The sequence below is a fragment of the Mixophyes fleayi genome, chromosome 7 (genome assembly GCF_038048845.1).
Source record: "Mixophyes fleayi isolate aMixFle1 chromosome 7, aMixFle1.hap1, whole genome shotgun sequence".
NCBI classification, from domain to species: domain Eukaryota; kingdom Metazoa; phylum Chordata; class Amphibia; order Anura; family Limnodynastidae; genus Mixophyes; species Mixophyes fleayi.
Genome location: NC_134408.1, coordinates 145,916,966 through 145,944,895, shown reverse-complemented (window position 1 = coordinate 145,944,895; position 27,930 = coordinate 145,916,966). Strand labels below are relative to the sequence as shown.

At 39.5% G+C, this 27,930-nt stretch overlaps 2 protein-coding genes across 2 annotated transcripts in view; one reads left to right on the top strand and one right to left on the bottom strand.

Annotated features, from left to right (window-relative positions):
* Positions 1-27,930, bottom strand: part of LOC142098309 (sterol 26-hydroxylase, mitochondrial-like) — a 293,770-nt gene that overhangs the window by 177,719 nt on the left and 88,121 nt on the right. The gene's annotated exons all lie outside the window — the stretch shown is intronic.
* Positions 9,037-27,930, top strand: part of WNT10A (Wnt family member 10A) — a 41,033-nt gene continuing 22,139 nt past the window's right edge. The window contains exons 1-2 of the mRNA XM_075181050.1: positions 9,037-9,763; positions 20,575-20,837. Of these exons, the coding sequence (XP_075037151.1) occupies positions 9,699-9,763; positions 20,575-20,837 (328 nt within the window). The 5' untranslated portion in view covers positions 9,037-9,698. The remainder of the gene's footprint in view (positions 9,764-20,574; positions 20,838-27,930) is intronic.

Sequence of the window (27,930 nt, the reverse complement as noted above, 5' to 3'; positions counted from 1 at the left end):
TATATAGATAGATATATAGATAGATAGATAGATAGGAAATAGATATATGATAGATAGACAGATAGATAGATAGATAGATAGACAGGAAATATATATATTAGATAGATAGATAGATAGATAGATAGATAGATAGATAGGAAATAGATATAAGATAGAGAGATAGATCATACTTACCTACTTTCAAATTGCGTCATTTGACAGCAGGGGGCAGGGCTAAATGCCGCGATTCATCGGGAATCGCGGTAGATAGATAGATAGATAGATAGATAGATAGATAGATAGGAAATAGATATTAGATACATAGATAGATAGATAGATAGATAGATAGATAGATAGATAGATAGATAGATAGGAAATAGATATATGATAGATAGACAGATAGATAGATAGATAGATAGATAGATAGATAGATAGATAGATAGAAAATAGATATATGATAGATAGATAGATAGATAAATAGATATATGATAGATAGATAGATAGATAGATAGATAGATAGATAGATAGATAGATAGGAAATAGATATATGATAGATAGATAGATAGATAGATAGATAGATAGATAGATAGATAGATAGATATGAAATATATATATGATAGATATATAGATAGGAAATATATATATGATAGATAGATAGATAGATAGATAGATAGATAGATAGATAGATAGATAGATAGATAGATAGGAAATAGATATAGATAGGAAATAGATATTAGATAGATAGATAGATAGATAGATAGATAGATAGGAAATAGATATAAGATAGATAGATAGATAGATAGATAGATAGATAGATAGATAGATAGGAAATAGATATATGATAGATAGATAGATAGATAGATAGATAGATACTTGTTGAGACTGGACACAAGGGTACCAGGGAGAGTGCCCCCATAGTGACCAGTAATATTGTATCTATCATAATATATATATATATTTATTTTACTGTACATTAGAGGGCACTCTTCCTGATACCCTTGTGTCCACTCTCAGCTGGCACCTGATCACACAAGAATGAGAGATGTTTTCTATGTTTGTTTTGAATGAAATGTTAGTGGAGTTTATGGTGCTGAGCTTCCAGATCTCAGAAAGAACAGTGAACAGAAAAAAACGGATTTGAAAGCAACTATTCCTCTGTTGAATCACTCTGTATGTCTCTACACTGGCTGCCTGTCTTCTACCGAATCCAATATAATTGCACCCACTCTATGGAACTTTCTCCCTCGCACAATAAGACTCTCCTCCCTGGTCTACAAACTTTCAAGCGTTCTCTGAAAACCTACCTATTCAGACAAGCTTATAATATTCCTCAACCACCCTCTTAACCTCACTACATTACCCTATTACCACCCTTTACATAATTTCACACAAGACAACTACCCCCTGACCAACATTGTTGTGTGAAAGGATCATTTAGCTTATGAGTCACTTTTACCTTTGCAGTCTGGCTGGGCCAAGATGCAAAATGTATACTTAACCTCATGTGTCAATCTCCCATTGTCCCATAGATTGTAAGCTTGCGAGCAGGGCCTTCTCACCTCTTTGTCTGTTTTACCCAGTTCGTTTATTAGTTTATTATGTTTGTCCCCAATTGTAAAGCGCTACGGAATATGTTGGCACTATATAAATAAATGATGACGATGATGATTATTATTTTTGGGAACTTTGTATTTGGATTATTTCCTTCCCCTTCATGACCAAACCAATTTATTAAATTTAGCATGCATCCATGTATTTGGGAGTAATTGTATTTTTTCTGTTTACCAAAATAAATTTTAAATTGTTAGTCTTTGGAGATACAGATTTCATTTTGCAATATATTGGGATAATACCGTTTTTGTCTGTTATATAAAGAAAAATAAACCGAAGTAGTAAAAAACATTTTGTTTTTGAAGATTCAACTTTCTGTAATTGTTATATACGTAGTTTATAAGCGCATTCATTTATCTAAAATATACAAAGCTAGTTCCTCCAGAATATAGCAATATGATTGTGATGGTTGTGGGATGAGGCTGACGTACAAGTTGTGTTTTTATTTATTTTTTCATATATATTTTTTATTTTACTTTTACATTTTTAACTAGGGAGGTTTGCTTTGCTTGCTGGGCCTTACTTTTGTCAGCAGTAAATGATTGGATGTAGTAGAGCGGTTTGCATTAGATCCAGTCTGCAGATCTCTCCAGCACTAATCTCTAGGGAATGAGTGATGTCCCAGGATTTCTCCTTCACATCAGGCAGCACCCCTTAGTGCTCAGTATATTAGGGTGTCCAGCACGGTTCTTACTATCCCCACGATGCTGCAGTATGACAGTACTAATGATGATGATTTAATTACATTTTCTGAGAGAGTGGACAGCATATTCTGTTCACCATTATACAATTGTAGTACAGAGATAAAATGTCATCAAGTGGTGAAAGAGGACATGACAAATCTGAGCCAATACATTTTTATACTAGAGAGGCTAGAGAGTCGTCTAAGCTCCCTCATAAGAAACCAGTGAGTGTTATATGCAGGTAATTCTGCTTGAGAGTTGTCTCTGCTCATCACAGTCTGGGCAACACCCGGAAGCAGTGTCGGAATGGAGCATGAAGGGCCCACAGTGGGAATACAATGGTAGGGGCCCACCAGAGGGGATGTGGCCAGCCATTAGACAGGGCGTAACCACACCACTAGAGGGGGTGTGGGAAGCCCATGAAGGACAGCTAGCACTGTAGTGTAGAATACAAAGAATGTAGTGTGTATACAGTATAAAGAGTACACAGTCTTGGCCTGCCTCTTAGATTGAGCAGAACAGTTACCAAATATTCAGGACTGCCCCACCAGATTCAGAACAGTTGACAGACTGTCCAGCTCTCTCCTACCTGCTCTTGTCACTTTTACTACCTGCGGCAGCTGGTGTCTTTATCTCAGTTGCTGCTTGTCTGGATCCTGGAATGTTGGAAGACCTATTTTTTTTTAAAAAAAAAAAGGCAAATTAAAATGAGAAAACTCTAACCAGCCCTGGCGTTAAATCAATGGCACCAATGATTAACAATTAGGCCTCCCTCTAGCATCAACATTAAAATAATAGTATTCACATTTGATTAATACATCTATTTCCCTCCAAACAACCATGACATTATGTAACAGGCCTATCAAAATGGCCACTGAGCTCTATTTTTGTTGTATTCATACTTTTCTGTGCGTATTGTAAAATGCTATTCTGATCAAAGGCTGGGCCGAGACATCTCCACATATAATGCCAGGGTGGTGTCTCAGATGCTTCTGCACGAGTGAGAATATATTGTTTCTTATTAGTAATGTACCAATAGTGAGAGTGAAAATATGTTTATACTCTTATATGTAAGTTGATTCTAAGACCCTTTGTTCTCTGAGTATAACACTGGAATGCAGCCAGAGAGACCCTTCCCTCATGACTGGACCTTGATGAAGAAAGGTGCCTATTATTTTTCCAGCTTCCGTGTTACTTGAACATACAGGAAGTTAAGCATTTGATTTACATTTTCTTTTATGTTATGTTTATCGTAAAAATAAAGGTAAACGTCACAATAAATCTTGCATTCATGAGTCATTAATTATTTGAAACTGAAGGAGCCTCATTTAACCTGAAACACACTAAATTACTAGTATTCCTATTTAATAAGCCAACATATTCTCCCAACACCAGCAGCACCAACAATAAATTGATAACAGTCCTATTTAATAAACAAGACATATTTCAACTCCTACCCTACCCCCACTTCCGCCACACCTAACATTAAATCATTAACAGCACTTCTAAAGGGCTGGGGATTTAATAAAAAAAGTCTATTTCCCCACAAGCCCCAAAATCAAACTAATCGCTTACAAATTCCCCCCATATTTAATACAGACATCATTTTCTTTCCTTCTCTTCAGCCCCCTCTACCCTGTTTTCTACAGCCCCCTGTAACCCGTTTTACCCATCTCCTCCTTCTCTATAGCCCCCTCCACCATGTTTTTTCCATCCTAGCCCTCTTTCTCTCTAGCCTGCTCTACCCGTTTTCTCTAGCCACCTCTCCAGCGTGATTTATACAGCCCCCTCTCCACCCCCTTTCACCCAGCCGCTTCTCCAGTGTGATTTTTTACAGCCCCCTATCACCTTCTTAGCCCCCTTTCCTCCAGCCCCCTCTCCCCCTTCTAAGCCCACTTTCCCCCAGCCTCCTCTTCCCCCGTTATTTCATATATAATTACCTTGTCTTATTCATTCTTCACTCTTCTCCGCTGCTTCTTCATTCTTCTTTGCTGAACTGGCTGCTCTTGGCTCCTGTCCTCTGACAGGGTCAGCATCATGACATCAGACACTGCAGGGACAGAGGGCACAGTTTAGAAGGCAGGAGGAGCCGGTGCCATTTTGGATGCACCGGACCGCCGGCAGTCAAATTCTGAGGTCTGTCAGTCACACTCACAGAGGCAGGTAGTGGGCGGGCGCGGAGCCCCCTTAGGCTTGCGCTCTGGGCAACAGCACCTGCCTAGTTACGGCTCTGGATTACAGTCTGGGCCCGGTTCGCCTCACAGACTGCACAGTCTGCCCCCTATAATAAGGGCAGGGTCCTAAAGAAGAAAGGCCCACAGGGGATTTCCCCGCACCCCAGTGGGCCAGTCCGACTCTGCCCTGAAGGGAGGAAGCCACAGAATGCAGGGTGACTCTGACATAAAGTCACCTCCTCTGTAAATGGAGTGCACTGATTTGCTTTTTGAAATAACTTTCTATTAAGTGTTCCCTTTGGTTTAACCGAAGATACAGAAAGAGGGGAAGTGACAGGGGAACATCACGGGGAAAGGGGTATAAATTGAAAGCATACAACCAGAAAACAACAATAAAAACCTGGGGGCTGATGTCGAGTCGGGTGTATGCCAGCTTGCGTAGTGTATCTTGTGTGAAAGCGCTCTGCACATGCCCAGAAAGTGAGAGCACACATATGACTCTATGTAGACTTGCACAATTCTGGCTTCTGTGTATGGAGAGCGCTATAGGGGAGGGAAGGGGTGTTTTAACTTAGGGAGAGTACAGTAAAGGCAAAATTGGCTCATGCAGACCAGCAGAAACAAGCATGTACGTCTGTTAGGAGGCGTATCTTTAGCAACTGCTATGGGGCATTGATGTCCTATGGTAAACCAGGAACATATGCAGGCAATGCGGAGCCAGACGGATCTCGAGATGCATACCGCTCTGTGTATGGGCAGAAATGTGCCCGACTTCCATGACCTTATTGTAAGAGTAAGTTTCTGGTCTTGTGTCGAACTCTGAATCAACTCATAATCCATTTGCGGTGTTACAATACATGTCACAGAAGGAAGTTTGTTATGAAAAGTCTTTGGGTCATTATACTACAAGAAGGGAGGAAGGAGTAGCAGTATATTTTTGGAGTGTGGGAGGAAACCAAAGAACCCGGAGGAAACCCATGCAAACACGGGAAGAACATACAAACTCCACACAGTTAAGGCCATGGTCGGGAATCGAACTCATGATCCCAGTGTTGTGAGGCAGAAGTGCTAATCACTGAACCACCGTGCTGCCCACAGTCTTGTTTTATTACTGTGGAGCTCCCAATTGTATAGCACTATGGAATATACTGGCACTTTATAGATAAATGTTAATAATAATAATAATAATAATAATAATAATTACATTGGATCATCAGTCAACTGTCTGCACTATTGATCCCGAGTCAATTCCACAATGTCCCTTAGACATAATCATAACACAAGAGTAACATCTAGCTACATCTCACTTGTTGTATTGTAACTTTGTATGACAAAACGATTAACTCTTCTTTGTAATTAGTTTCTCAGCACAACACTGACCAGTTACAGGTATGTGAGAAATGCCATTATGCTCTTTCATCATACATCACATTTACAATGATAAAATCACAGGTTTTTACAATGACACAGCCTATATTACTGCAGAAACTCTTTTGGACAGTGGCTAGTTACATTGTTACAAACATTCCTATTCTGTCGGTGACGCACATAAAAGCATATTTGCAATGAGAAGCCTGATTTACGAGCAGCCATTGTCAGTGAGCGTCTTGTGTGTCTGGTATATCAGTGCATCACAGGGTAAATTGGACTTTCTACATTATGTTTTAATGAGAGGCGGCGGATTTCTTAGAGGTGTACAACTGCTTCAGGCCTCAGACAATAAGTATGTGATCTACTGAATGTAGCCATCCTCAGAATGTGTAGCATTTCTCAGCATATTCTGCCACATTACTAGTCTGTAATCAAACTGTAACACAACGTAACACAAGATGAACATAACACAGATTATGGCGTTCTTAAACTGGAATGTATTGATACATTTTTAAATGTTTTATTAGAGGTTACCATCCCACATACCAGAAAATAAAAGAGACACAGTGTTGGACATGCCGCCAATCCACACCTCTAATCTGGAAACCACACCCCTTTTTGCTAAGGGTATTGGTGGGCTGTGACTTTTTTTGGTCTGTGGAAATTGCAACTGTCCTAATAAAATCAGGTATGATGGAAGGGACAAAGTAGAATGACCGACTCTCCAACATGATCCCCTCCATACAGCACTAAGTGCTCTAACCAAAATTTCCCACGTAATTGACTATTGCAGTTACCTTTGCTGAATCAATTGATTGAGATTTTTTAAAAAAAACCTTCCCATCAATTAATGAATTCAGCACAGGTAACTGTAATAGCAAAATAAGTGTGGAGACCAGTAGCAGAGTATATTGCGCTGGGTGGATGGAGGTTGGCAGCTCTGAGCTAATGAGAACTGACTTAGAAACCAGTGATATCACGGAGGGATGATGATGTCACTAGTTCCGAGTGAATTGATAGGCTGCATTCTCATGAATAATATGTTAGTTCATAAAATGACTGTCTCTAATGAGTGGAGGTGACAGGTATATATTATTATTAACAGTATGATTTATAAGTTCTAGAATGTGGTGTATTTTATGTACCAGAGCTACAATGAGACTAGGGGGTAAATGTATGAACATGCGGGTTCTTCAACACCCGCGTGTTCAGCGTGTTCGGCGATTAAATTTCAAGCGGCGCTGCATTGTAAAGGGAAGTTTACCTTTACAATGCAGCGCCGCTTGAAATTTAATCGCCGAACACGCGGGTGTTGAAGAACCCGCATGTTCATACATTTACCCCTAGAAGCTGTGTGTGTAGAATGGAAGACATCATTGCAGAGATTGGGTACAGTCCTCTCACTCAGTGCGGCATCGCTGCAGCCAGACCACAATAGCTAAAATGGGCTTCCCCAGCTGCTAAAAGGGTCCTGAGCCACGAGGGTCCTGACTATAATTATTCATCATTTGGGCCCAGTAACATTGCCTCGAGCTGGCATGACGTCATCTGATCCAATATATTACAGGGACCCAGTAATGTGTGGTTTACTTGAATGTGTGATATGAATATGTAATTATAACGCACATTTAACAGATGTGAGAGTTGCTATAGTCAGAACTTTGCTGAGACAATTCTCAAACATTTATAGAAAATTAAAGCTTTGGTCCAATATTAACAATGTCAATCAGAATCTAATTAACCCTTACCTGAGAGAAATGTGCTACCTCTAGGAGATCTAGGTATATGTGCTGGAAAACAATGACCCGCAACAATGTATGTTACCACTCTGAAACTTTTAATTGCATTAACTGTGTGAACCCAACCAGCTGACTAACACCGTAGACCTTATGTAAGAGAGGCTCTGCCTTGCTGCTCTGATAAACATCAGTGTGTGCAAATACATTCCATAAACATACAAATATCTATAGCGAAGGAGAGTGTTCAACATCGTTAAAGAAAGTTACAGTGAAAGACTACAAGTCCCATCATGCAATGGAATGTAGTTGGCAGAACTGTAAAAGTAGGCGAAGCATGAGTATGTATGACATGAATGTATCCATACAGACGCAAAAGGCAATATCTTATGCTGCGTGCCGGTCCCTGGTCTGCTTACAACGCTAAGCAGAAGCCGTTTGCAGATATTTGCCAGTGACTGCATATCTATAGAGAAGCTGCACACCTTAACTTATGCCCCAACCCCAATCATAATGAGCCATTTGTCCATATCATGGGCCTGTGTAATGTGTCTGATACATTTCAGAAACAATTTGGCAATGAAGAGGTTACCAGGAATCCCCAGTACAGGTCCTGCATTCACACAGGTCTACCAGTGAATTCTTAGTAAATTGTCCATGACAAATGTGCAGGGCCCATTCTAAGACTGTATCCTCCCTTTCCCATCCAGCAAGGCTGTCATTTCTCTTAACCCTCTCACTACCAAGGCTATAGTGTCACATAATGTAGCAATCCACTCACGACTCTTATGTTTGCAAATGTAACAAAATACCTTAAATGACTAAGTAAACATGGCTGTTATTTACTAATAAACCCTGATAGAAACATATTTATTACTATTAGTGTTTATAGGGCACCACAAAATTCGGCAGTGAGGACACAGAACAAACATTAAACATAACACAAAGAGGTATAGGGCAGACGAGGTGGGAAACAGACAAGCTGACGGGAATCGTGGATCCTGCTCCTAAGAGCTTACAATCTACTGTATGCAAATAATAAAGATGTATAAAACTTATATGTAATAATGGTTTTTACTGTAATGTTATTATGTGGTGTTATAAGTGAAAGTTGTTTTGGTAACATATTGTGATTGATGTGTAAAAAGTTAACGAGGAAACAGAGATTTCTGACGATGGGATTATGTAATACAATTATGTTTAAGTAAAGGGCTGGCACTTAAACGTGACTACCGAGTATTATGCCATACCCTGCAACACATTTGTAAGCTCCTGAGTCTACACACATGAAAATATGTAACTTCTATCTCTTTCCTCTGCTTTCCTTCACAAACCATAGTGCATATCATGTCAACCGCAGCAAATAGATTCATTGTATAACACAACTAGGACACAGGTAGTGGCATAAATCAATATCCTGGCAGGTTAACGTGTTTGGTAACCTGGGTGCTCTCTCCTGTCATCAGATGAGGGCAGAAGAGGGAAGAATTGGGGTGTGTGTGACAGTCAGTGTAGAGAGGGTAATTTAAAGAGGTGGAGAGTGTAATGAGGGAGGATCATACAGGCTCACAGCAGGAGAGGATAGAGTTGTGACAGCTTCTCGGCAATACACCGACCCTATCCCAACACTGACCTAATCATCAACTTATTGACAGCGACAAGCAGCAGTCAGGATAAAGCAAGTCAGAGGAGAACAAGAAGCTCTAGAACCAGGGAGAACAGAGGTAGGAGAACATTGCTGGGAGCCAGGGAGATATATAACAGTGTAGTGAGATATTCCAGAGATAAATGAGTATCTAGATGCTGAGGCTAAGAGGGAAGAACAGTTCTAGATGGACACTGGATCCAGTCACCCAGGCTGACAAGGTGTAGGAGCAGAAAGGAGGAAAGACTTGTGGAGAATTGGAGGAGTATGGAGGAATGAAATCCAGAGACCACTGATCTGTTCACCGCTGTCACTAAACTCTTGGAAGTGTATAGAACGTTAACGAGAAGACTGTTCTGTGGTTTCTTCCATCTGGGAAACTTTCTCCAGCTGCGGGGGGGAAAGATGAACCTTGCTTACATTGAGCTATACATCAATGAAATTAGGCAGCAGGGAAGAGAGGGGTAAAGGGAGCATCCCAGACTGACTGACAAGCAACATGGCACTGTGGTACCTTCCTGGACTCCTCACTATCCTGACCGGACTGCTGCTCTCCCTGCAGAGGTAACACTTTACTGTCTCTATGTAATGTCATCTAATATAAAAGTACACAGAGTGAAAGTTGGGCTGCAGGGTGTTGTTATAGGCGCTGCCAGTGTCTTAAATCCACAGAAAAAAATAAGTTATGAGATTTGTGTATGATAAGATTTGCTTTTTACTGTCAGATTGGTTGTATAATATCCATGTTCGTCTGCTAGTGCTGATCTAAGCGTTTTCAGACGCCCCCACTTCAAAGACTTGCAGATACCTTGTTGAATCCAAACCACTAATTGTGTACATGCCTCTATCGCAGAGAAGAATGTATTGAATTCAGCTCTCTGTATATTACTGTGTACTGAGATGTAACATAATGTTTTCACAGACTCAGGCTTTGGATTTTGCATTTAGTAGTGAAAAAAATCCTCTGTGTTGTTGGCTCCATAATCTTAATCAGACATCTATCTGGGTGGGAGACATTATATGGGCATCAGTCATTCTGGAGTAAATATAATTCCATTAAAAAAGTACAGGAAGGTCACATTAGAGGCTGTAAGTGAGGAAGGAATTAAACGCCTTTCCAGTGTCTTCGCCAACATTAACCATTTGCTTGTTAGCAGTGACGAGCTGGGTTAAATACTTTTAACAGCGATTTTTCACAACAGGTTTCCTGCTCAACAATCAGTCTACATGGGAAGTATTTTACGTACCATAGCATTCACACTAGTCGCTATAATTGCCCTCAGTCTAGTAGAACTTATAATATGAAACTTCCCAATGAATCTGTTCTGGATAATGTGGAAGATCTGGTCACACAGGGTACCACGTTAATTACTAGAGGCTGTAAACCTGTCATACTGTAATATATAACCAGAAACTGATAGAAAGAGTCTGAATGTTATGATACAACGACTCCCCCATCTGAAACAAATACTGATGCAAAGTGATAACATTGTATCAATGAATAGCAACACTAGTGACAGACAACAGGTGGAGTTACACAATTATTTCATCTAACGTTATATTGGTTTGTATAAAGTAATGTAATGTCTTAGATCTTGAATGAATCTTAAATTGTTTTGTATCCTATCTGAGAGAAAACCTAAAACAATTCCCCCTCCGGGTCCTCTATACAGTCAGCAGAGCCTTGAAAATGATTTTTAATGTTCATCAAAATGATTTCGTCCTCTTAATTGTGCATAATGACACTAGTGTATATTTTCTCAAGTTCTTGGCAGAGATGAAAGCTGACTTATTACCATGGTGTAAACAACACACGTGTTGTGTAAGTCATAACAATCAGTTATTAGCTTTGATCGATTGAGTATAGATTAGACTAATGTACACAAATATCTTATCAGTTACTATGATGGATTTCAGCACAAATTTGCATAATATAATAATTATTTCCTAACAATGGTGCAAATGTGTAGTAATGTATAGCCACCAATTAACTTTGATTGTATGCTGGTTAGAAAAAGAAAAGGGATTTTCATGTTGTTAGTAAATAGCCCCATATGATGCTTTTATGTTGGTTTCTGCAGAAAATGTGCTGGGCAGGTGCAGGACAGTGAAAAACACTGAATTGTTCCCGGCATCTTACCTAGAGGCAGGTGCCTCAACAGGAGTGGTTCACACACTATATTCTTCAATATGAACTAAGCTTTGGCTATGACCTTGAAACAGTTGTATTGTATTTTAAATACTCATCTTCCATCATGCTCTATAAAGAGCATATTGCATTGCAGCAGATACTGTGAATTGAACTCATCATAGGGACCAAGAGGTGTTGTATTGTGCAGCTTCCCCTACACATAGAACAAGAGGTGTTGTACTGTGCAGTTTCCCCTACACATAGAACAAGAGGTGTTGTACTGTGCAGTTTCCCTACACATAGAACAAGAGGTGTTGTACTGTGCAGCTTTCCCTACACATAGAACAAGATGTGTTGTACTGTGTAGCTTCCTCTACATATAAACCTATAGGTGTTGTACTGTGCAGCTTTCCCAACACATAGAACAAGAGGTGTTGTACTGTGCAGCTGTCTATACATATAGAAGAAGAACAGATACTGACACATACATCCAGGTTACACAACAGCAGGTGTAGCATCTATACTTTCACAATAGATTAGAACACTGCAAATTATGTACAGAATAAGAGAAACTATGCAGTGAATACAGAATAATAGCAGATACAGAGAATTATAACCATCATATAAAATACAGTTACATAGTTAGTAGGGTCCATCAAGTTCAACCAAGAAGGCAAAATAAAACCACAGTGAGACACCGCCACCTTCAGATGCCCCCCACTTTACATGAGGCCAGCAGATGGATTGTGCCACTGTAGCAACATAAACTGCGGCTCCACTTCAGATAAAGGGACCCCCGTTTGCTGAATACTGGAATTTAGTGTTGTCAAGGGGCAATACTAACAAATCTTTAAACCTCGGACTGTCCATATAAGTTATTAATAATTGGCATATATGGCTGAAATAATGAATCTCCAGTTACTGAAAGGTAAGGTATGTTCCCAAGACATGGCCACATTCATATGTCTTACACTACACTTGTATAATTTTATAGACACAACTATGCAGAGTATTCACTGTACATAATGAATGACCGTACAGTATTAATAGAGGCAGAATTAATAGAGGCAGAATGTCATGGAGGAAATACTAGACTGACAGTACCACCTATAAAATGTAACAATATAAATATTCATTGTTCCTGTTGTATTAAGACTATTGCTCCTACAGTGCTGTTACCTGTATACTATAATCAATACATAACTTCAGTTAGTCTCCCTAGATCACAAGAGGTAGTGTGAAACATTCCCAGTTCTGAGTCTATGACAGTAAAACATCAGCACATACACTAGATGCTTCCTCAGAAACAGATTTCTAGACAATTTAATAATGTACAAAGTATCACAATATGTTCTGCATCTTCAACTGTATTTCTACAAGGTGAAAGCCACTGGTATGTACCTTTAGTTTATATATATATATATATATATATATATATATATATATATATAATGATAGATAGAGAGTAAGCAAGTGATGGAGACATACACACAGAATGCAGGGTATTATACTTACAATATAAAGTCACAAACTGTACATCACAACATAACAGAACCTCGTATAATCAATAGTGAGGATATGATTATGTCACATGGTGAAAGCAGTTATGTGTAGATGGATGGGTGCACATATGCCAATCTTACCGATAGATCAAATAGAATAATATTGTGGGAGAAAAGAGGGACAGGAGATTTCAGTCTGAAGTACTGCTGCGTTAAACGTATTACCGCTATTACAGTAATATAAATCTGGCTCAGAGAGCTGTGAGCAAAAGGCCGGCATTAAAACTACCGTAATAACGGTATTTACGTGCACTATTACCGAAATAACGGAATCCCCCCCCAAGGGACAGAGTTGGGTGAAATGACTATTGTGCCTTATAGTGTCTGGCAGCAAGAGTCAGGTATCTGATGACATCATTTAACTTGCACTACACTAATCAAGGCTAATTGCTGATTGGTTGCCAGAGGACACAGTACGGTGCTGGTCTGGACCTAGGTCACTCAACACTCCCAATATCTTGCCGGGCACTCTTTAATGTCTGCTAGGAGATATTAAAGGTAATTTATGAAAAGCAGACACATGTGAACCAGTAGCATACGTGCAGTTTTATTCTTTTGTGTTGTCATGTTTCTGTGATTTGTAAAGCGTGTTAGCATGGGTTGGCATATCAACATGATAGCAACGGTGTTGTAGATACATTTTGCTCCTTCTGATTGGAGAATTTAGGTGCATTGGGTTGTTCCTTAGTGAATCCTGACTATTTGCAAAATGGACACGTTTTTTCTAATCAGATACAAAAACTATATTTTGTATAGTGGGACAAGATATTCTAATAAACTTACAGGTGGAGAATTAACAATTTAAGAAGGCATTCCTGGTTCAATAGATGGCAGCACAGAGATTTTGGATGGTATGTCCCTCTGAGGCTTCACCTGCAGTTAGTGGGATGTGTTTTGCTCTATCTAGGTGTAATGAGTTCAGCATGGGAGAGCGCATTCATAGTCCAACATTCAAATGTACAAATGTGACACATGAAATAACAAGACTTGTCCCCATAATTAAGATATAAATGATACTCCAACAAGCAGTAATTAAGGCGGAGAAAAGGAAAAGCTGTAATTACCTAAGGGGTGGTCATAAAGTGACAGCAGACGGTACTTTGAAGTGACATTCACATTTTGGCCAGCGTGTGCATTCTAATGATGGGCCGCAGTCCCGCGAATGGTTGTGCAAAGTATGTACACTTCAAAACGCTTAATATTGGCACGCAAGTGTGTATATATTGGTGCACAAATAATGGACCGCTCGAGTCTTTTATCAGGATTCTAAATGACCACCAAATCCTCCTTGCCAATTTATTTATGGATTAACCATCTCTTAGGAATAGACGTGACTTGCTGAGCATTCCTGAATGTTTTTGTCATCCATCAGGTTCTACAAACTAATTCTGGATGCATAAAACAATACTTAGTGGTTCTTGTGCGACTGTTCCCTGTTTATAAAGTTCACCTAACAACGCTGGCAGGACAGCACAATGCCCTCTGCATGCTGACAGTAATCTTGTTATACCTTATATATTTGGCATAGAGAGACATTGAGCATATCTTCAGTTTTACCAAATTATTTTTTGTGCTGAATACAGATATGTTGTTATTGTGTTTGTGATATCTTGTAGTTATTCTAGTTGCTCATCACATGGTTTGGACGTAAAACAATTGTGTTGTTATATTAGAGACTCCTTTCACCGCAGCAACTTTTGCTCAGAAGACTTTTCTCACACAATCTCTCCAGTCACACGTTATAGCATTAAAAGGGCAGCTAATGTCAAGGTGATGACACCAGGATACGGCACCAGAAGGATATAATCAGTCTATTATATGCCCACCTTGTGGTCGGCACATTTTATTTTGTATAGTCGATGTATTGCTCATAGGATGAGCACAAGAAACTGAGCCTGCAAAGCAATGCGCTTCTCTGCACGTCTGACAAAATGCACAATATTTTAGTGTGAACAACAACTTAAATCATGAGTAGGCCACATGTCACACTCCAGCTGTTGTGGAACTGCAAGCTCCAGCATGCACTGCTAGTCTCCTTATGGCTGGAAGGGCATGCTGTGACTTGCAGTTCTCCAACAGCCAGACTGCCGAATGTTATCCACATCTGCCTAAAAGGACAACTAAATCCCCAAATTGAAGTTAGTAAATTACATTGTGGAGTATTATCCTGTACATTCTACTGCAATTCTATTAAAAGTAAAATATCACCTTCCCGCTTCATTACAGACATCTGAATCCCCTATTTTTTTTTAAAAAAGTGCCCTAATGGGACCTAATGTACCTAAAACAACTTTGTCTGTAGTCATTTCAGTTGCCCTACCCCATGTATCCACCAATTCACACAGGGTATTTCTGAACAAGTTTGCAAAGCTGTCAGTCAGTCTGTCTGCTCTGCTGGAGAAGCTCCTTCCTCCTAACATAGCAACTTGCTGCAGAATTTTAATATGTCCATGACACAGGTGAGTGTCATGGACATATTTAGTTTAGCATGAACACTCCAGTTATTTCATCTATGTAAGGTTTCACACCGGTATTAAAATTCTGTGTTTAAGATGCATTTCTGACGCAAGTTAAATGGATGTAAATAACACGGTTCCAAATAAAACTATATATGTTGGTGTTTTTACATGTGTTTAACTTAAGTATTCACTTTTTTATGCTTCTTGTCCTATTCAGTGCAACTGATGCGCATCAACACATTTAAAAATATATATTCATCTCAAAAGGTAAATATTTTGTTTTCTGACAAAGATGCATGTTTTAAAAAAACGCAGATTGATCTTATCTAAACACATATTAAACACATATAAATGCATATTAAAACATACATGAACACAGTGCAGTTTTTGTGGATTTTAACATGCAGTACTAAGAATGCATGCTTGTGTGTATGTACCCGTATTCAGCTCAGCAATACACAGCCTTTGATATAGAGTAATTTCAAATAGTGGCTTTAGTCCCTCTTTAAATGTTTATATTTGTAAGACAACCAGTGTTCAGTCCTCTGAAACTTGGCATTAAAAAATTGTAAAATTGCAACAATATTTATTAAAAACATTGCACAATATTATTTTTCTACTTAAATGTTTGTTGTTTTCATCTCTAGAAACAATTGCTAACCTGTAGCTATGTAAGATGCTTAGTGCAACAGATGAACGATTCTGTTACATCAATTCATAATCTGTTTTTACACTCTGATAATTATTGTGCCCAATATGTACTGATAATGCTTGTGATCTGCTTGTCGCAGCTTAAATCTATACTGAGTAAAATCAGAGACATTTTACCAAATGTGGATAACCAAGTCTTCATATTCACTAACTGCTCACAAATCACCAGCAGCAGTAAAGTCATTTTATTTCCTTTAAAGATATAGAAACAATGATAGAAATAATCAAAAAAATGAAACTTAAACAGAAACAATTGGCTTTTTAAGACAAAAGGAAACATCTGTACTTATGAAATATCATTATATAAATGAAAGATGTTTCCTAAACAAAATATTTAGTATTACTCATGAATAGAGAGAGAGAGAAAAGCAGACAGGACCCTGGTAATGAAATGTGTCTATAAAGGAGGGGGGAGGGGCAGACACTTTTTATTTTGTCTTCAATCACCTGGCAGAGGACGGGAGAACACAGGAGACAAATCTGCACGTTAGGAATAAAACTTGTTTTCATTATGTATTTACAAGAGTGAGTCAGCCCAGTCTTAGTGCACATTATGATACCCATAATATCAGCATTCTACAATCCCTACTGATTCACCATCTGAGGATCCCATGTACTGTATATGAAGTCACACTAAGCATGACTGCATTATGTAAAGTGTGTAGATTTGTACATCAGGCACTAAACACAACATGCAGCAAATTTCTGCATATCTATGACCTCAGACACATTACTGGCGGTTACTATTTACTACATACTTGCCAACTCTCCCGGAATGTCCGGAAGACTCCCGAAATCCGGGTCGGTCTCCCGGACTCCCAGGAGAGCAGGCAAGTCTCCTGCAACTCGCAATTCCCTGGCCAAAATAATGCGATTTGCGGTGAAGCGCCTCATTTTGGCCCCGCCCCAGCGACAAAACGTTATTTCCGTTGCAGGGAGGGAGGGGGGGTGCGGCAAAATGATGCGATTGACCGCGCCCCACCCCTCCTGCCCTATAGTCACGCCCCTCTCCCGGACTGCACTGCTTGAAAGGATCAAATGCACTAACCTTCCCACTACGCACATACATTCAGGGATGCTGAGAGGAGGGGGGCACTGGGCCTGTCTGTGTAGTGGGAGGAGCCATCAACTTGGTGTGGCCACGCCCATTACTGCAACTATGGAATGGGCCCCCAAGAAGTTGCTGTACTGGGGCCCTAATATTCCTCTTGGTGGCCCTGCATACATAGTCTGAGACTGAAATGTTCATATATGGAGAAGTGTAAAATAAAAAACTCTCAAAGTATTTATTATGTCCGTCTTAGTAAACCTGTACTTTTCTTTCTTCTAAAATTGTCCTCATTTGACCTAATGTCCTAAATCACATGTAAATAAGGATACATTACGGGGACCTTTATTTCAAGCATTCCCACTTTACATTGTCATACTTATTGACACTTTTGTATCTACACATATTACCACGCTTCCCTAAAAATGCCCCTAGATGGAGCACAAAGCATCACATTAAAAGCAATGGGTGAGATGTAATTAATGACACTTCTGAGTCAATGTAAAAATCTAATCCCACAAAAGGAAACTTTTTGTATCTATGACCCCAGAAAGCCAATAAAATGAAAATATAAGAATGAAGACTTTATATAACCTATCTCTATTCACACAATACTTTACTAACCTTTGCTACTGTAAACACTCCAGCTAAAACTAATCTGCCTGTAGTATAAAATATTAATATGGTTCAGAATTATTCTTTGTGAACCGATGCAATCTAAAGAAACATTTGCCCCCCTCGCTGCCCCCATAAAAGAGAAAGTCGCATGGCTATTTAATCTTGCACAGCCCTCTGGCTTGAAAAGAGTTAAATGAGGGTCAAGCAATCCAAACTTGTTTGCAGCAGGTCACACAAGAACTTGTTAGACCTAAACGCATTTCCCACTTCAAAGACAAGCACATGAACCACAAACCCACTCCTCCTTTCATCGTGAACAACGCAGACCACAATTCTCCCCCCCTCCACGTGCTGGTGTTCAGAATGGAAATTGATTTTGGAAACTTGAACCTGTGGCCTGTTCCAAGGGGCAAAAGGAAGACAAAGTGTAAATAAAATATGTCAGAAATAAATTGCGGACAGGAAATGTATCAGAGACTTTGCTTTGATCAGGGAAACACAGGACGTACAGGGATCACTGGCTATTTTTGGCTAATTTTTCATTTCATCTGCTGGGGTATGGTCTCACTTTGATCTTGGGGCCATGAATACAATTCGACGAGCTGGGCTGGGGGTACACATATGTCCCAAGTACCAGCCTTAGCATTAGCCATGTCCTGTACCCAGACACAAAGGTATTTCAGGTCAAGCACCGTGGCTTTATAGTATGGCAGGTCCTCAACTGTTTTTAAATACGATGAGCTCTCCTTAATAATTGAGGCATTTCACCTAAATAATGGCATCTGCATAAATGATTAAATAAAAATAAAATCATTTTTTATCATTCTTCCAACTGTTAAATACAATTCCTTAGGACATGTTGTTGCTTGGCACATATGATGCACTTAAGGTGTATGCTAGGCAATATACCCCAAAAATACACCAACAAAAACAATCTTAAATCATTTTAATATTCTCCTATTATTTTAAGAGATTCTGAGAATTACATACAGCATATAGAAAATGTGACACAATGAATAACAATTAAAAAACAAGATCAGATAATGAATTATCCAGAGATCATTAAAACAAAATTGGCTGGTTGCTGTAAATCAAACGCACTGTGTAGTTTTACACACATACAGTATAATAACATGCTAAGCTTTACAAGTTAATGAGACGAAGAGAAGAGTAAAGCACTTGGGAGGGGGGGATCATTGGTTATAATATTATACCACAAAATAGAAAGACTCGGGGTGCTTTTTCAAATATCTGTAAAATGAATAAATAGCATGGCCAGGCATAAAGTAAGACTGGCGGAATTCTTGGCTACATAGCCACAGCCGTTTGTAGTTGGAAGTAGGTCCTCATTCCACTGTGCACATCATAATCATCATTTATTTATATAACGCCACCAATTCCGCAGCGCTGTACAGAGAATATTTGTCATTCACATTAGTCCCTGCCCCATTGAAGCTTACAGTCTAAATTCCCTAACGGAAACCTACAAAAACAAGAAGAAAATATACAAACTCCACACAGAGTCGAACTCATGACCCCAGCGCTGTGAAGCAGAAGTGCTAACCACTGAGCCACCATGCTGCCCATAGTTAGTTAGACCCCACTAGGAAGTTTGTCTTTTCGAGACCTCATCTTGAAAAGAACATTATTAGAAAAGAAAGAACCCAAACAAGGTCTATCCAAATAGGGTAATGATAAAGGTGTGAAGCCTAATACGCTACACTTGGAGCAAAGAAGAGATAAAAGATTGTGATTAGAACAGTTATAGATATAGAGAGGTAGATATTAAGGTCTTCAGTCAAATTCCCAACTCTACAAGCAACTGACACATAATCCAGTTCTGTTCAAGGGCCACAAGCCTGGATATACCTGGCTGAATCAGTGAGGAATTTTACTTGAATAACTTTTGACATTACAATTGTTGGGACCACAATACCGATGATGCAAATTCCCTTATATAATAAGCTGTAAAAAGTTATCAGAACTACATATATTTTTGACAGGGCTGGTATCAATAAGGACACACAATTTCTGTATTATAGAGCCTATTGGAAGACATTGCAGGGGACCTATAATGGTCTAGATACAGCCATGTAACAAAGGCACAGGCAATATCAAAGCTCCTTAGTTCTGTCATGCTATGGAAAACGTTACATATTTTCTGTGACTGTAACAAGATTGTTTTATTTTGGATTACATTTGACTTCAGGTGGTCCTTGCGATACAGTTCTGTAATACCTGTAAAGTGTTTGAGATATCACTGTTCTGCCCAATGCTGACACAGTGAGTGTCCGGGGGGCAGGTCCCTGGTAATTCCTGGCACCTGCACTGTTTTCCTCTATAACCCGTTGAACATCCTTCAAGCCAGGAATAATGACTGTGAGAGAGACATAATTATTTTAATGGTGCAAAGACAGCACTTGAGAGCAATGCACCTAGAGGCTTTTGTAGATAAAAGCCAGAGATGTCTGTAACATGTCAGGCAGGGACAGGTAGAACAGCAGGAATGATACAACGTTTACTAAACATTCCTGGTAACTGATAGTCTCACAGGTAAGATTGTAGACGATGAAATAGAGCGACAGATAGCTCTGTATGACCTCATGTGTCCATATATCTTCTCATTTGTTCATAGTCATCAATATTGACTGGTACACAATGCCTCAATTCTCAGCACCAGGTGCTTGTCTTTAGTACAGATAATACTGTCAGGTGAGACGTGCATGTTTACTAGAGGGGCCTGTCAGTCATGTCATTAGTAATTATACACTATTATATAAACCGACGTTCTGGGCAAGGTGAGATTTTACTAACAGCGGTTTTCCTTTTTATTCTGCATTTTTCAGGTCATTAACCAATGAAATTCTAGGGCTGAAGATACCACCAGAGCCAGTGTTGAATGCCAATACCGTATGCTTAACATTACCAGGCTTGACCCGCCGTCAGATGGACGTCTGCATGCGGCACCCGGACGTGGCAGCATCGGCCATCCAAGGGATACAAATTGCTATCCATGAGTGCCAACACCAATTTCAAAATCACCGCTGGAATTGTTCCAGCCTGGAAACCAAGAACAAGATTCCATACGAGAGCGCGGTATTCAGCAGAGGTGAGCAGGGGATACATGGTTACACCATACAAATGGCTGTATTAGTACACTAGCATTCATCCACTGATAGCTCAACATGAAATATCAGTATGGCTACCAGGAAGTCATTATATTATATGCATTTCTGTGCTGACCGTCTATTATCCATGCTTCTATTTTGAGCTATAGTTACACTTTAGGCTAATGCGACCTAAAACCTGATTTTACCCTAATTGCTGCTCCTCTCAACTAACAGAACAGTGGGGGTGCCATGCCAGGGATGGGTGGCGTTTCGGAAATTTCACCTCTATATTTTTACAGTGAATACCTCAAACTCAAATGCTCTTGTTCTCTAACACTTCTCTGAACAGACTGCATCTGTGGCACAACTGACACCGTGTGGTATGACCTGGCTGCTGCCACTGCTCAGTACAACACTGGTAGAGCCCAGTTCTCCTAAACTGCTGGTTCTCCTCTACCGTGGGCATGTGTCTCCAATGGTTCTTTTAGTTGGAGTTATCCTTTAAGGTCACTCTCAGTGAGAGCGTCATTCTGTTCTGTGTCTCTCTTTCCTTTACCTATCCATCTGTCCTCTCCTAATATTATTCATTCATTACAGCTCTTTATTGTCTCACAGAAATTTCTCACTGGCTCCTAACTCTAACCGAATTGTACCCACCCTGTTGTGTTGTTGTTAAATTCAGTACTATGCAGTGGTGTCTGGGAACAGTAAATCACGTTATATTTATGTGTATGTGTCAATGGAGGTATTTGGAATGCAACAAAACTGCAACCTTACTCTTCATGTTTACCTGTACGTTAGATTGTGTGAATTAGGCATCAGTACATATTCATCATCACCATTTATTTATATAGCGCCACTGTTTCCGCAGCGCTGTACAGAGAACTCAATCACATCAGTCCCTGCCCCATTGGGGCTTACAGTATAAATTCCCTAATATACACAGACAGACACAGAGAGAGAGAGACTAGGATCAATTTTGATAGCAGCCAATTAACCTACTAGTATGTTTTTGGAGTGTGGGAGGAAACCGGAGCACCCGGAGGAAACCCACGCAAACACGGGGAGAACATACAAACTCCACACAGATAAGGCCATGGTCAGGAATTGAATTCGTGACTCCAGCGCTGTAAGGCAGAGGTGCTAACCACTGAGCCACAGTGCTGCCCATATTGAAAACACAATACAGTTTATGCAATCCTACTCAAGAACTCTTAACTGAAACAGCATACAGAGGAATAATGAGGATTACACCTAGCTTGAAAAAATAAAGGACTGTTACTAAGCAGTTATTCCAGTAACAAACGTTTTAAACCTTGGACTGTACCTCTGAATAAGGGTTATGACTTGGGGGTATATTTACTAAACTGCGGGTTTGAAATAGTGGAGATGTTGCCTATAGCAACCAATCAGATTCTATTTACCACTTAGTACATGCGTCAAAATGACAGCTAGAATCTGATTGGTTGCTTTAAGCAACATCTCCACTTTTTCAAATCTGCAATATAGTAAATATACCCCATGGTCTTCACTGGTCACATAGATCATATGACTGGATGCCATTTACATTGCCATCTAATATACATAAGCAGCACAGAAAAGCCCAGCCATCAGTTATATAGATGACTTGCGGCCTCCCATTCCTGTGTGACAGCACATCTCTCCTTGCAGGCTTTGAAGAGGTGCTCCTACCCTTCTGATCTTATCCCAATCTATCTGCTGCTCACTTCACTACATGGCTGTCTGCTAACAGATAAGGACCAAAGGGGACAAGTATTTCCACCCCAAGATTAACCTTGACCCTCTGCTAATATTCTGCATAGTTTTGTGTTTATTAGAAAAACTCTAAAATCCTTTCATATGATTAGTGTAAAACTCCTGTTAGACAGGTTTAGGTCAGGGCAGCAATAATGCTGCAGTCACAGAGGTGCATTAAGAACTGGAGCTACTTTGTATATCATTTACATTTTCCTCCAGCATTACCTCTTCATGTTGATGCAAAAAACAATAAGCGTAAAATGCTCTTTTTTTTAAAAAAAAGTTTTATTTTTGAGAAGGTCAATAATGAGCATCAGTCCAAGACAAAATCTGTTACATTCAAGTTATGCATGTTCAGGGACTAATACAATCATTGTATATCATAAAAAAAGAGTCTTGATATTGACCAAGTTTTAACTATAAGAATAGAAGAAAGAAGAGACAGAAAAGAGAGGCCAGTCAGAGATTTGCAGTAGTGTGACAAACTTTCCACCATAGTGCAATGTTTTGCAGAGCAATATGGTGCATCTGTGAAGGAGCAGCAGTTTGCGTCGGCCAACGTGAGTAGTTGGGTGCATTAAAAGCTTTCTTTGCTAAATACTGGGGCGCACAGTTTTGCAAAGCGAGAACAAGATTTACTCTTGCGGAAGGGCTCACAGCCATTTTCACTCCGCAGAAACACTTGATTTTTGCTCCAGTGCTTTTGCTTTTACCAGTGAATCTCTCTGGCGGAGAGGCACTGGTAAAATACAACAATAGAAACAAGGCACTTGTGTTTGGTCCAGTGTTTTTGGCTATGTAATAAATTGCCATTGAGTCACAATTCCTTTTTAACAAACAAGAGTCAGTCCTGATTTATTTTAAGTTGCAATTTGTTTGGCTGATTTGTTTCAAAACTTCACATATACTTGCAACAGTTATTTTTAATTGTTTATTCATTATTGATATTGGTCAAAACGTCACTAAAATCAACCGAACTGCAGCATTCTGATTTGAGGCCAATTCACAAATTTTTGAATAAGTAATGGGGAAATAAGTGATTGGAAAATAATCCATAGTGTCCTAATTGGATCTAATGCAAGTAAACAATTTGAAACTTCTGTCACTTGAGCTGCTGTGACATCACTGTCCCTGCCCGTGTATGAATCTGCCAATTCTTACTTTTACTCATGTAGCACCAACATATTATACAAAATTGCAGAGCAGTCACGGTCCCAGGGCACACAACCACTCTAGACAGGCCAATTATCCGAACAGTATGATCATGGACTGTGGAAGAAAACCAGAGCACCAAGAGGAACCCTACGAGAACACAAGTCTAACAGCTTCAAGTGCTGTAAGGCAGCAAGTCTAACCCCTAGGCCACCATACTTCCACTCATTCAATGCATTTGCTGGCTCAGATAGAGAAGCACTTCTCGCCTAACATGTCAATCTGATGAAAGGGGAACAAGGAGTGCATGATGAAATATTTAAATAAGTATAAAATATTTAGTTATTTATGATACAATATTCGGCTTATCAATACACATTATATTGTGGCTTTACTTGCCCTTTAGGTGAGCTTCTTTAGCCCCTTGACATATTGGGAGATATGTAGGTACATGGAGGTTGTACATAATTATATTGTACACACTCCTACAAAACTAAGGAAAGCGCCATACACACAGCATAGTGCAGGATATCAAACACTCCTATACATATCCCCTTTGTGTCTGCAAACACTAACTAAGCTCCACTATATGCCTAAATATTTAATAAACACTTCTTTTATTTGTAAAATTGTTTTTATTTTGTTCTTAGCAAACACAGGAACTTTTATTTGAGTTACATTTTACAGGCTGTCCTACCATTTAAATCTATAAATAAGTTCCACTGGTTTAGAGCCCTGTATATGCTACCAGCTGCCTTCTATAATTTCTTTGCATGTTCCCTTATAATATGCTCAAATAAGTCTTCTGGCGTCTGTGCCCACATTGCTTATTGTCACTCTGTCTTACACACAGATACATATGCCCAAAAAAAGCCTTTGATAATGGTTATAGCTAACTGTTCCAGCATAAAGTATATACTGATGGGGGGACAGTTTGAGCTTAGGTGAGATCAGCATCCAAACTCTAGGATAGCAAGTTAAGAATATGAATTCAATTCCCCCCGATGTACCGCTGCGTTATAGATATTACCGTTATTACGGTAATATTAACCCAGCTTTCTGCTCGCAGCTCCCTGAGCTGCGAGCAGAAAGTCGGTATTTGAACTACCGTAATAACGGTAATTACGCGCTCTATTACTGTAATAACGGTAATAGTTTTAGCGCAGAGGTACTTCGGGGGAAATTGAATTCCCCCCATAGACCAATATCACAAACATTCTTACTTTGCTATTTGTACCAAACAATGTTGCAGTTTTCACACTTCTTGTTATTGTATACAAACATTTCTTTGTATAATATCAGAATTAAGTGCAATATGCAGCTACACTACAAAGTAAAAAAACACAAATAGGAAACTACCACAATAGTAAATGGGGCAAACAAAGTATATTCTTGGGCTGAGAAATGAACATTACATTATGCCCAGGCATATGTATAAACATGTTGTGTAGGGCTGGTTGCCCTATATTTTGTCTACTATAGGAAGATGCTTAAGTGACTTTGAGATAGTGGCGATAGTTGGGTGCTAATGGCAGAAATTACAGTGATTACGGCTGGGCAACTTTCTGAGGATCACAATACCATGCTGATCTTGGCATGGAAGTCTTTGGGAAAGACACCACGAGCTACAGCCAACTGCGGACTACTGATTCTGGTGCAGAGTCTGAGACAGTGTGCACCACCATCAGTAACAAAACATCAACGGATGGAATTTCTCATGGATGAAACATTAACATTTTATGTCATTGTTAGTTTTATTTTTGCTACCTGTAGATAAAGAGAATTTTCCCAACATTATCCTAGGGCTACTGAAGGGACATCTTACTAATAAATCAGTGAGCGGTGGAGAGGCACAGAGGTGTGAACTGGGACACCGTTTAGCTGTAACAGTCTACTCACACTTAGCAGGAGACAGATATTTGTGTTTCTTTGCTAATGGTTGTGTGTGTCTCCGGGGAGAGTCATTCCCTACACATCAGCTGTTAGCCTGGTACAAAATGTGCTCCTGGGGTCATCAGCCCTAATCAGAAGTGACAAGGCCTTCTCAATATTTCATCTCTTTTTCCCACTTCTGTGCCATCAGCCCAGCCGTGCGTGTGGCTTGCTGATGAATTATTTGTGGCTCAGATATTTATATACACAGAAGAAAGTAATTCCTTCATATTACGTGTATCAGATATGCCTGTGAGCTTCGCTGGGGTATTCCTTAGATGTAAGGACATGCTCTCCCACTACCACATAATGGCTGCTTCTTCCTTTCATGCAAGTCAACGGTTCTACGCTGTGCATCTTCAAAAACATTGCTTTAACTTTGGTAAAGACAAATGAGAATGCAATAGACCAGTGTTCCACTGAATGAATGGAACACAAACAGGAACCGTAAGGAAAAATTCAACACAACACATCGCTATTTACAATGGAGGTCGTTTGTCAAGTGATCCCAATGTGCTCTGCATAACACAAAGCTCAGTATGGTCCGATCCCACTCCAAGGTGCAGCCAAGCAGACAAATCTGAAGAGATGAAATGTCATTGTCCACCTCATAGTCCATCCCCTAACACTTTAGAGCCACCTCTTTATAATAAAATAATACTTTTCCCTAAATGCTGTGCAGTTTTTCCTCATTCTTTACTTAAGTTAATCCTGATTTGGGGACTTTATTACATGTGGGACGACTGTATGAGAAGCTTGTTATTCCAGTACTCTGAGAGCAACAAACAATCTTCACCAGCTCAAAGTTGTCGCAATAATTTTCAGTCATTTTGGGGACTGGAAATAGCTGTGCGCCCCTCTACTTAGCCAGTAACTCCCCTAAAAATGCACACTTGGCACCCCATTTTCACCATTTCAATTATAAAGCACTGCAGGGAAAGCTGGCACTATATAAAAAATTGTTAATAAATTTTATGCCTCAAAATAACTTGTTTCCGCAACAAGAAGCACGCCAAAATGTCAACTCCGTAAATTGCTAGGAATGCCTTAACTCCGCCAAAGTCCTCCTCCTTACATAAAACACACATAAGCTTCTACACATTGTATTTGTAGCAGCTGCTAACACATATGGCCTGATTCATTAAGGATCTTAAATTAAGAAGTTTCTTATTTAAATCTCCTGGACAAAACCATGTCACAATGCAAGGGGTGAAAATTAGCATTCTGTTTTGCACATAAGTTAAATACTGACTGTTTTTTCATGTAGCACACAAATACTTGATAGCTTATTTGTACACTGAAATTTAAAGTTGATATCTGTGTGCTACATGAAAAAACAGTCAGTATTTAACTTGTGTGCAAAACAGAATACTAATTTCCACCCCTTGCATTGTAACATGGTTTTGTCCAGGAGACTTAAATACTTCTTAATTTAAGATCCTTAATGAATCAGGCCCATAGTTTCAGAGCTGCAATAAGCTATATGATCTTAGGTACGAGTTATGTATTTGTAGAGCAGTGTAAACTGGCACTAACGCCACCGTAAACCCATTTGCTTCTGCAGAAATATAGACGCACTTGCACAAATCGAGGCTATGGGCAGATCCAATGCTGGTCGTTCTCTGCACAGCAGACTTTATGCGCTACACAAACTACCTCCAGTATGTGCTATTAAGTGGATAATGTATTTATTTCAGTGTGCAACACATGGGGAGTACATCAGTTTTCTGCAGAAATTACATTCATTTTAAAATAATGCATTATTATAATTACTCTAAGCCCATTAAGTTCATATGTTTCTATTTAATCAATCTATTCAATAACTCAGTAACTTCTGAGCAGTTACCCGATGAGACAGGGGATGTGCTGAAATTCCATCATCTGCTCAATTTTCTTTGCAATTCATTCAAGGGAAGCTATTTTCTTTACATTACACTCAACACACACAGGGTTATTTTTTTTCCTGGAGACAGAAGGTGTTTAGATGAATTGAAACAAGTTGGGATACGTGGCTGGTTTTCAGCCGAGGCAGGTTCACTCTCAGTTTAGGTGGAGTTTGGAGGGGGGAGGTGGTGTAGGTGATGGATAGGGGAGACATGTTTGGGCCAGCAAGCTATGGAAGCACAAGGAAGGAAAATGAGAAAGGCCTTGGCTCACTCTCCAATCACTTTGCACAGGAAGGTTGGTAAACAGAGAGTCGATAAAGAGGATTAATGTAAAGAATGTATTCTAAAGAGCTGCCAGAGCCGA